At 34.4% G+C, this 10,241-nt stretch overlaps 1 protein-coding gene across 3 annotated transcripts; it reads left to right on the top strand.

The window, feature by feature from the left end:
• The first annotated feature begins 309 nt into the window (after window positions 1-309).
• Window positions 310-8,621, top strand: LOC113868426 (ARM REPEAT PROTEIN INTERACTING WITH ABF2-like). 3 transcript variants are annotated; one of them, XR_003505371.1, is made up of 20 exons: window positions 310-1,445; window positions 1,565-1,728; window positions 2,317-2,489; window positions 2,576-2,696; window positions 2,779-2,853; window positions 2,957-3,051; window positions 3,247-3,322; window positions 3,647-3,754; window positions 4,056-4,184; window positions 4,311-4,379; window positions 4,536-4,595; window positions 4,784-4,907; window positions 5,036-5,175; window positions 5,747-5,810; window positions 5,941-6,020; window positions 6,337-6,401; window positions 6,507-6,624; window positions 6,739-6,863; window positions 7,607-7,859; window positions 8,235-8,621. XR_003505371.1 is itself a non-coding variant. In XM_027503999.1 (19 exons), the coding sequence occupies exons 1-19, from the start codon at window positions 1,202-1,204 to the stop codon at window positions 7,695-7,697; spliced, it is 2,121 nt and encodes a 706-aa protein (XP_027359800.1). In that variant the 5' UTR covers window positions 310-1,201; the 3' UTR covers window positions 7,698-8,208. The 3 variants fall into 3 exon arrangements, 2 of the variants coding, with proteins under 2 accessions (XP_027359800.1, XP_027359799.1); XM_027503999.1 differs by lacking the exon at window positions 8,235-8,621 and having other exon boundaries at window positions 7,607-8,208; XM_027503998.1 differs by lacking the exon at window positions 8,235-8,621 and having other exon boundaries at window positions 6,739-8,213.
• Window positions 8,622-10,241: the final 1,620 nt, after the last annotated feature.

Here is a 10,241-nt window from a genome sequence, read left to right as displayed (position 1 = left end):
ATGCACATACTATTTCGAAGCAGGACTATTGGGAAACTGAATTAAATAGTTTTAAGCTGTAAAACTGAAAAGAAAACCGTTAATTGATTAAATAAAAAAATTAACTTAAATCAGTTTAGTTTGATTTTCAGTTCTTAAAATTAAAACAAAATCAAAGTGAATTGCATTTGCAACAATTGTTTTTATATATATATTTATTTATTCTCAAGTATATACACATAGGTTATATTTCAAAAAGAAAATCATAATAAGGAGAGAGTATTTTTTGGTCAAATAAGAAGAATTTTTTTTTTTTTTTTTTAACAAATAAGGAGAATCTAAGTTTATGCGTTTTGATAAAGAACATGCAAGGATATACATTGAATTATGAGTTGTTTTTACTTTGGTCGTTTATTTTTGGTCTTGCGTTTTGATACTTCCAATTTCTAACGGGCCCACATGGAGGTCGGCCCAATCAGCTCTGCCCAACGATGCTCTTATCTTTGACTTGTGTAGCTTAGGTGCTTTAATCGAAGGTAATGTCACCCCTCATAATCGAAATCCCAACCCGGTCAACCGCTAGATTTTCAATATTTTTATTCCAACTCAAACCAAATCTCTCTTCCGTACCATTCCTTGAATTTTTTATAAATGAAAAATAGGAGCAAGGAAAGGATTAGAAAAGTAAAACTGGTAGATGCTACCACGATGATACAATAACAATATGATAGACCACATAGGGTTATAATTGCACTACTTAGAGTAATCAAGTCAAATTCATTCATAACTCAACGTGCAGGATCTAAAACCAAGCAGGCCCACCCAACTTTATTCGTGGACCCACTCTTTAAACCCATTAACCTCGCACGCGCATTGTAGAAACACCTTTTCTTTAACATCATTCCCGGCGGGAGCGCACGTTAGTCCATAGACTCAGACAAATTAAACAACTACCAAAAGGGAGTGCGCACTGTTCACCCCGTCCGCAACTCTCCCATCGGTTAAAACTCAAAAGCAAAAGACAAAAAGGAATGTGCGTAATTCCTGAAATACCCCTCCGATCTGGCACCCCTCTTCAAATCCCAAATTCCATTTTGGATCACCCTCTTCTCTCTCTCTCTCTCTCTCACCTCATTTCATACAGTGTTGTGTTGTATCTCGCAGAGAGAGAAGAGAGGGGAACCTTCCTCTTCTTCCTCTTCTCGTCCTTCTGTTGTTGCTGATGGAGCTCCAGAGGCGACCAGATCAGTGTCTTCCGGAGAGGAAAGGGCAGAAGAGGAAGCTGGAAGAGGAATTCGAAGATGACCGGCAGATCTCCGCGCCTCCCACCGGCGACGCTCGCTACGCTCTCCTCTCCGACGTTAAGGAACAAGTTTCCATCCTTGATTCTACTTTCTCCTGGAAGGAATCCGATCGTGCTGCCGCGAAGCGCGCCACTCACGCCCTCGCCGATCTCGCCAAAAATGGTAAATCTGTTCCTCTCTTGCCTTTTGCCTCTTTCTTTTTCAGTTTTCGTTGAATTCAGTGTTCCCGTCCGTTGCATGCTTGCGTTTGTGTCTGAATCGTTCGGTGGTTGGGTTTGCAGAGGAAGTTGTGAACGTGATTGTTGAAGGAGGCGCCATTCCGGCTTTGGTTAAGCATCTTCAAGCGCCTCCTTCGGCTGAAAACGACCACGTCCAGAGGCCATTGCCGTTTGAGCACGAGGTTGAGAAGGGGAGTGCTTTCGCGCTTGGACTTCTTGCCGTCAAGGTAACTTCACTTCTCTCTTTTCTGGTTAATTATTTAGGAATTATTAGAACCATGGATTCTGCTAGTTCTATGTAATCATGTTTGATAAGATTCAAGATTTTGGCTCTACGCCAGTTACTGTGTTGTAATTTATTGTTGATGGAGCTATTTAACTTAAAATTCTCATACTATTGTAAATTATGCTTTGAGGAAAGCTAGGAACACACTTTTTTTAACACACTCCTAACTATGGGCGAAAATTTATTGAAAACTATAAAATTACGGCGGAGAACATTAATTTAGGAGTGAGAAAGACTCGAATCCATATGATTTTTTGTAATTTTCAATAAATTTAGCCAATAGTTAGAGTCTGTTAAAAAGAGTGTTTTGTTATCATTCCTCTTATGTTTTTCATTTTTTTCAATGAAATGCTATCCCCCCTTCCTTTTTTGCATAGAAAAATTGTATCGTTTAATTATTTTGGCCAAATGATGTGAACAATTTTAGACTGGTAGTAGATGGAAGCTTTGAAGATAATGATTGAGGGTGTAATATGTTGGAGGATTTCTAACCCAGGCTAGCTATTTTGTTTGAAAATGTCTTTCACAGCCAGAACATCAGCAGCTCATTGTTGACAGTGGTGCCTTAAAACATCTTGTTGATCTTTTAAAGAGGCATAAGAATGGCCTAACATCACGTGCCATTAATAGTCTCATTCGTAGGGCTGCAGATGCGATTACTAATCTTGCTCATGAGAACAGCAGCATTAAAACCCGTGTCAGGTTTGCTTCTTTTAGGACTACTGAGCAGTTGAAATTTAATTTGGAAAATAATTTTGTTCTTATGATGATCTGGAGTTAATATGTAGGATGGAAGGTGGGATTCCACCACTTGTTCATTTGCTTGAATTTGCGGATACAAAGGTGCAAAGAGCAGCTGCTGGTGCATTGCGGACCCTTGCATTTAAAAATGATGAAAATAAAAATCAGGTCAGTGGTCTTTGCTGAAAGTTGGGAATATAAATTGACTTCCATATGATTAGTTAAGTCACTTAACTTCATGACTTGTCAGATTGTTGAATGCAATGCTCTTCCAACTCTGATTCTAATGCTTCGTTCAGAAGATGCTGCTATTCATTATGAAGCGGTATTTCTAGTGCAACCTTTAAATTATAAATGCTAAATTTTGCAGTAGTGTTGATCTTGGTCTTTTCTTAATGTGCACATGCACTGAATTTCAATGTTGACAGGTTGGTGTGATTGGAAATCTGGTCCACTCTTCCCCTAATATAAAGAAAGAAGTTCTTCTTGCTGGAGCATTGCAACCTGTTATTGGATTGCTTAGGTATATTCTCAGTTTGGACCCTGGAAAACCACAATGCTCCCTTCCCTCCCTCTCTCAAGTTTCAACTCTACATTGTGTGTATTGGTGTTTATAATATCCCTGAAGCACCTTTTTCATGGCAACAATATTTCATAACGTAAGTTGCTGAAAATGATATCTTTATATAATCTATTCTAATGTTGTCTTATCAAACAGCTCTTGTTGCTCTGAGAGCCAAAGGGAAGCAGCCTTGTTACTTGGACAGTTTGCAGCAACTGATTCAGACTGCAAGGTAGGTATAGACTTAAGTGTTCTAACTCCATGACTTGTACTGAAGGGTGAGGGAGAGCAAGGTAGAAAGTGAAAAACCTCACACATCTGTTTTTATGCTTGTTGACTGGATGGTGAAAAGTGGTGGAAAGGGCAATAGACATATGGATTTTTAGTTTGGATTTTGGAGCAATTTTCTTATAATTCCAACTTCAAAGGTTGGATTCTTTGTATTACTTATCTTTGAGTCGGGCGGGTGTTAACTCCTGAGTCAATGCTTCATCCACAATGTATTATGTCTCCCTGTTTATATTTAGTACCTTACAATTTGTTTGGGTTTTTGTAGGTTCACATTGTTCAGAGAGGTGCTGTCCGACCTCTGATAGAGATGCTTCAGTCTGCTGATGTTCAGCTCAAAGAAATGTCTGCCTTTGCATTGGGGAGATTAGCTCAGGTTATTTGTTTTCCCATGTCTTTTCCATGTTATAGTTCACTTGTGTAAATTGACAAGGTTAGGTTATAATTATATCATGAACACAATTTAATTAGTTACCTCTTTATAATTTGGTTTTGAGTCTAATGTTGAGCATTATGTTTACTGGGATATATATTGGATCACTCTAACTAATATATTGTAGTACAGCTGTATAAAAACTAATGTTATGTACTATTTCCATGTTTAATTTGAATCACAAGTTCCTTTTAACACAATAATAATTTCCTGTGGCCTGAAAATATTTAACTTTAAATTTCAGGACATACATAACCAAGCTGGTATTGCACACAATGGTGGCTTGATACCATTACTTAAGCTTCTTGACTCAAAAAATGGGTCTTTGCAACATAATGCTGCTTTTGCTCTTTATGGCCTTGCAGATAATGAGGTAAAATCAACTTTCTGTGTAAGAATTCTAACAAATAATTAAAGTTCTTCTGTCCTGATTGTGTAGAAAATTTATTACTTCAGACCAACATTAATTAGCTGTTTTTTTCCCCACTTTGTCCCATAGGATAATGTGTCCGATTTTATTAGGGTTGGAGGAATTCAGAGACTGCAGGATGGGGAGTTTATTGTTCAAGTAAGTTTACCTCTTTGATACCTAGGCAGTTTCTCTGGTTTCAGGGTTTCTCTTTGTGCCGTTTGTTGTCTATGTCTATGGGAATTCAGATATTTGCATGCAAATTTTATCTTGTTAGGCACACACTAACCTATATGGAATTGGTTTCCATTGCAGGCAACTAAGGATTGTGTTGCAAAAACATTGAAAAGATTGGAAGAGAAGATTCATGGCCGCGTAAGCACTATGTCATGTTTGCTTGTTACTTGATTTGTTTTGCTGAAATTAACATGGAAATGATAGGGGTGCTAGTGCTACTACTGTATCAGTTATCAGTTCCCTAAGTTTATTCAACAGCAACAGTTGAGCCTTATGGGTACTATACTCTAGTCAAATTTGTAACTTACTGATTTTCTCTTTTGTAGGTCCTGAACCATTTGTTATATCTGATGCGTGTTTCAGAAAAGGCTTTTCAAAGACGAGTTGCTTTGGCTCTTGCTCATCTTTGTTCTGCAGATGATCAGAGAAAGATATTTATTGATCACCATGGTATGCATCTTTTAGTAAAATCTTTTCATGAGCCTGATGTATGTTGTTTCTTGCTTTTAAAATCCTTTTTTGTGGGTGCTTTATTGCTATTTTCTATTCTCTTTTAAGTTAAGCATCTGTCCATGCAGGTTTGGAGTTGCTTATGGGGCTTCTTGGCTCTTCGAACCCTAAGCAGCAACTTGATGGAGCTGTGGGTTTATGCAAGTTGGCCAATAAAGCTATGACTTTGTCTCCTGTAGATGCTGCACCCCCATCTCCAACACCCCAGGTAGATTGTATAACAATGCTTGGCTTGTCCTCAGTCTTTAGAACGTCATTGCTACGAGTTTGATTATTTTTTCCCTATATTTTCGTATGATCTCAATGCTTGTATGCTGACATTTTCTCGTTTAAATTTCTTTTTTCTGTCCTTTTCATGATGATATATGAAAATTTTGTTTCCTTGGTCTATTTGATTTTTCCTTTTTATGCTGATAAAATCATTTTGCACACACCTTTATACTTAAAAAGGCAAGTGTTAGCTGTGTGAGGTTATTTACATTTTTTAATCTTACCAATGATCTAGAAAAGCTTTGTTATTCTAGTTTTCTTCTCATCTTTTTTAAAATTAATTTGAATATCATGATGTGTTTAATTAATTAGAATCTGCATTTGCAGGTCCAATAATCTGTAGTTAATACAAACTATGTCTTTGAATGATGCATCTGCCACTTGCATAAGAGGCCTGATGCACTCATGCACTGCTCACTCCTCATTTTCTGTCTTGTCTAAAGAATTTTGGATCCTTAAGGTGTTTTAAAATGTTTAATATATGTGATCCTAGGCTTCTCTTCTTGCAGGTTTATTTGGGAGAACAGTATGTAAACAATGCTACCTTGTCTGACGTTACATTTTTGGTGGAAGGTGAATGCTTTTCATTCAGTTTGATTGTTTTCTTGAAATTGTTGCTTGCAAAATAATATACCTGAACATGCCATGTTGTAGATTCAGCTTACATTTGTAGATAACCTGGATTCTTTATTCTTTGCTGCAGGTAAACGGTTTTATGCTCACAGAATCTGCCTACTTGCGTCTTCAGATGCATTTCGGGCAATGTTTGATGGTGGTTATAGGGTGAGTATTATTGATCTCCACCAGTGAATCATGCCTTCTCTCTTGCACCCTCTTTTCCTGTTACTATTTTATTGACTATCAGCCAAAAAAAGAGAGAACTCCTTTGTTGACTCCTCTGGATTTCATGAGAAACATTTATCATCTATTATTTTGGTTTTAATGCTTGTCTGCCTTGTGAAAACATTTGCTAGAGATTTGACTGATGAATTGCACGTTGAATTAAAATATAGACTATATAGCTATAGAAGTTTGTATTCATATTTAAGCACAAAATTGTTAATGTGTGTTTGATATACAAGTCTTTTATTGCTTGCAGGAGAAGGATGCAAGGGACATAGAGATTCCAAACATTAGATGGGAGGTTTTTGAGCTGATGATGAGGTGAAATAATTTCTGCATTAATGTGATTTATGATAGTTGTTTTTTGAGAGCTTGTATTAATTTGTGAACAACTTAAATATTTTTTTTTCTTTTTTTAATCTTCAGATTTATATACACTGGATCAGTTGATGTCACCCTTGTTATTGCTCAAGATCTCCTCCGAGCAGCTGACCAATATCTTCTAGAAGGACTTAAGAGACTCTGTGAATACACAATTGCACAGGTCAGCTAAGAGAATTGATTTTGGCTACACACACACCTGCAGTCTTGATTCATGTTCCTGCACTAACATTCAACTGGAAAGTGAATTTCTCATGACTTGATGTTTTTTCTGCAGGATATATCACTTGAAAATGTGTCAAGTATGTATGAACTTTCAGAAGCCTTTAATGCTATATCATTGAGGCACACATGCATCCTTTTTATCTTGGAGCACTTTGATAAATTGAGTGCAAGGCCAGGGTATTCATTTGATCTCCCTCAATCCTGTGTTTGCTTGTTGTCATATGTTTTTTTTCCTCTGCAACGCATAAAAGATGTTTGCAATACTAATGAGTAGGTAATCTAAATAGACTAAATATCTGAATCATTCTGGGTAAGCTGGAGGTTTTAGGTCAGTTGTGTTCCACCTACTTTTAATACTGTTTGTCTTTATTTTGGGCACTACTTAAACAATGACATTCTTCTACTGGTCTAAATCAAAATTATAAATCTACTAATATCCTGTAATTAATAAGGAATAGTTCTCCAAGGGGTTCCTATGACTCTTCTTTTTAGTGCAAAGCTCTATTTCATTTAATGGTCAAGTGACATCTAACAAGCATCTTTTTGACATGATTCTATTAGTATTCAGACAAGAAAATAAAAGATCGATTTTTTATTTATTTATTTTTTATTTTTGTGGTGATGGAAATATGGAGAACCATATCCCATGTAGTACGTTTTCTTTGGGAGGGGGTGGGGGTTGCATTGCGCTGGTCTTTCATTTTTTTATTTTGGATGCATAATAACTTGCTATATTATAGGTAGCTTTAACAGCAGACACCTATCTTTGGTTTGAACTTAGTTGAGTGATTACGTTTTTGCTGGACAAATAAATCACGAATATGATGACTGAATTTCACATTAACTTTGCAAGTTTGCATTGATTCTATGACTTAATTACTAACATCAATTTTTTGCTTGCACCAACTATTTACTTGCAGACACTCTCATCTGATTCAGCGTATAATACCAGAAATCCGCAATTACTTTGTTAAAGCTCTTACAAAGGCCAATTCCCACATCCAGCTGTAGTATGTGCCATTATATTATTGACATCTAACCGGTTACAATGTACATAATGTGGTAGATGTTCTTCTTTCTATTGAAACTACGAAGGAAGTCTGCTGGATTAAGTACAGCTTGGCTTAAAGAGATATCTAACATCAGGTCATGTACGTTATTTTCTGATGCAGTGTAAGTCCCTTCTGGCTGTAACGTCATTGTCATAGATGTAGCAAATATGACCTTCACGAACATTGTTTTTTCTCGTGCAATATTGTGATGGTTATGACTTGATAGTTCTTTCTCAATTGATTTTGCATTCAATTTGAGTTTGAGTATAGGTTGTCCAAACACGTCATGTATATATGACAATTAGATTCTGGAAGAAAATTGTGCTGATGGGTTACTTCTGTCTTTTATCTTGTTTTCTGACGTGGAAATGTAAATTAATTGCAAACACGTCATTTGAAGTTACAAATGCATCACTTAATTACTCATTTACTCATATGACCCAAGACTATGAATACACTATCTTTTATAAAATTTGGCTCATCTTTATCTATGCAGTCAAGCAACAATACTGTATAGAATGAACGCTTCCTATGTCTAATCTCTTGGCTGAACGTATTAGAATTTCTGGTGGGTTTTCCATAGGCTAATGGAAGAAGGCCCAGTGGGAGAAGGCTTCGAAGATAAATGAAAGGAAGATTGAACCTTTTTCTCTTGGACTCTTTGTAGTACCGTTCTCTTTGTACCAGGGGAAAAGAATCCAAGCAGGGTACATCGAATGGAATCGACCAATTGACTCATGTCTTTTGTTTTTGTTTCATGATTAGAGTAGACAGTGTAAGTCATTGCTACTACATAAGTAAACTACGGTAGTGTTCTCGTAAGATGGGAATGAAATAGTTTGCTGCTTATGCCGGTTTATTCCTTTATCAATCACCCGTTCATTAAACTACTCTCTCTCTTCAACAATCAATACGTTATTTCAGTGAAGTTTCTTCTAAACGTTTATGGCAAGCATGGATTACAGTTTCGATGGAAGCAGCACATGACGAATTAACTGTTGTTTATTTTATCATGAATGCTTGGTGGAAATAATGGAAATCTCGGATAAATTTAGATTATACACCTTTAAAGTAAGGGATGCATTTTTGTGGGTAAAGTTGATTTATAATTGGCTAAATTGTTTTGTTTTTGAAATAGTTAGCTTAAGATATTTTAGTCTTTGAAATATTAAATTTTGGTTTTAAAGTTAGTTCTTAGATTTAAAGTTAATAAATAGTAATAGAATGTTGATATGTTTAAATTATATATGAAAATGTTGAGTTGTTTTATACTGACGTTTTATATAATAAATGTGAAATTTTTTTTTTCATGAAAACCCTAATTTCTTTCTTAAAGAACTTTAATTTTTTTTTTCTCAAATTCTATTCACAAAGAATCTTAACTTTTATCCCAATTCTTTTTGAATGTTGAATATGTGATGTTTTTGTTTTTGTTGATAGTTTTACAAGTCAAGAGGATACTTAGCTTTTTTTTCTACCTTTCTACTTTAAGTTTGACTAGCCTTTGATTTGAAAGAATAATTATTTTGGCTTTAAAATTTGGTGTTATTGTATGACAATTTTATTTGCTTGTGTTTTAAACCAAGCTTGGAACCAATGGTATTATGAGTACTTCACTTGATTCTTTTTCTCCATGCTTGAAAATATCGATGAAACTAACACCCTTCTTTGTGAAAGGATAAAATGAGCCATGGAATAAGGCCCGTTCTCTAATTCTCATGGTCGTGAAATTAGGATTTAAGATTTCAGGAAAAAATTAAGGTGGCTTAACTTTGGAAGAGAAATTAGGATGTTTTTGAGAGAAAATGGAAATTTCCATATTTATTATGTAAAATAATGCTATATCAGTCAACTTAGCTTTTTCATATGTTCACATCTTTTTACTAATAATTTAAAGATTAAAATGTTCAATAGAGATAAAAGTCAAACATTAACATGACATTTTTAATATTTTAAAGATTAAAATATTTTACGCTAATTATTTTAAGGACTAAAATGAAAGTTTAATTATTTATAACTAAAGTCGTGTTAATAATCGTGTTAAGGGAATTAAATAAAAAATTATTAAAAAGTTTTATAAAAATTTATGATGAAAATATATTAATTATATTTTTAATAATTTATTTTTAATTTTTAAATAGTATTTAATGACACTTACTAGTATTTGTCATAGTTACTAAAAACTTACCTAGTTAAGATTGTCATAAAATTTCTATACATATATAACACCAGTTTGGTTAAGGGTAAGTCAAACATACGAAAATTATTAAAATGTATACTATTTGATATTATCAATGTATTTTTAATTTGTTATAAGTATAAATAGTATATATTTTTTTCATTGTACCAGTATCATTAAATTAAATTAAAATTTAATAAATAATTAAAATATATTATATGATTAATTTTAAAATTTTATAAATTTTAAAAAGATTAAACATTATAATTATTAGTAATAGATATTTTTTATATGAAATAAATCTATAATAAATTATAAAAATTA

The sequence above is a fragment of the Abrus precatorius genome, unplaced genomic scaffold, assembly GCF_003935025.1.
Source record: "Abrus precatorius isolate BTA unplaced genomic scaffold, Abrus_2018 Scaffold6, whole genome shotgun sequence".
In the NCBI taxonomy this organism is placed as follows: Eukaryota; Viridiplantae; Streptophyta; class Magnoliopsida; order Fabales; family Fabaceae; genus Abrus; species Abrus precatorius.
The sequence above is the reverse complement of the archived record's forward strand: the minus strand, read 5'-3'. Positions and strand labels throughout refer to the sequence as shown.

What these genes read in the sequence shown, in the direction of transcription:
- LOC113868426 (XM_027503998.1), top strand. Translation starts at nt 1,202, where the DNA reads ATGGAGCTCCAGAGGCGACCAGATCAGTGTCTTCCGGAGAGGAAAGGG. An exon ending in ATGATGAAAATAAAAATCAG is followed by an intron (nt 2,697 to 2,778) that starts GTCAGTGGTCTT and finishes ATGACTTGTCAG; the next exon opens with ATTGTTGAATGCAATGCTCT. An exon ending in CTGCTATTCATTATGAAGCG is followed by an intron (nt 2,854 to 2,956) that starts GTATTTCTAGTG and finishes CAATGTTGACAG; the next exon opens with GTTGGTGTGATTGGAAATCT.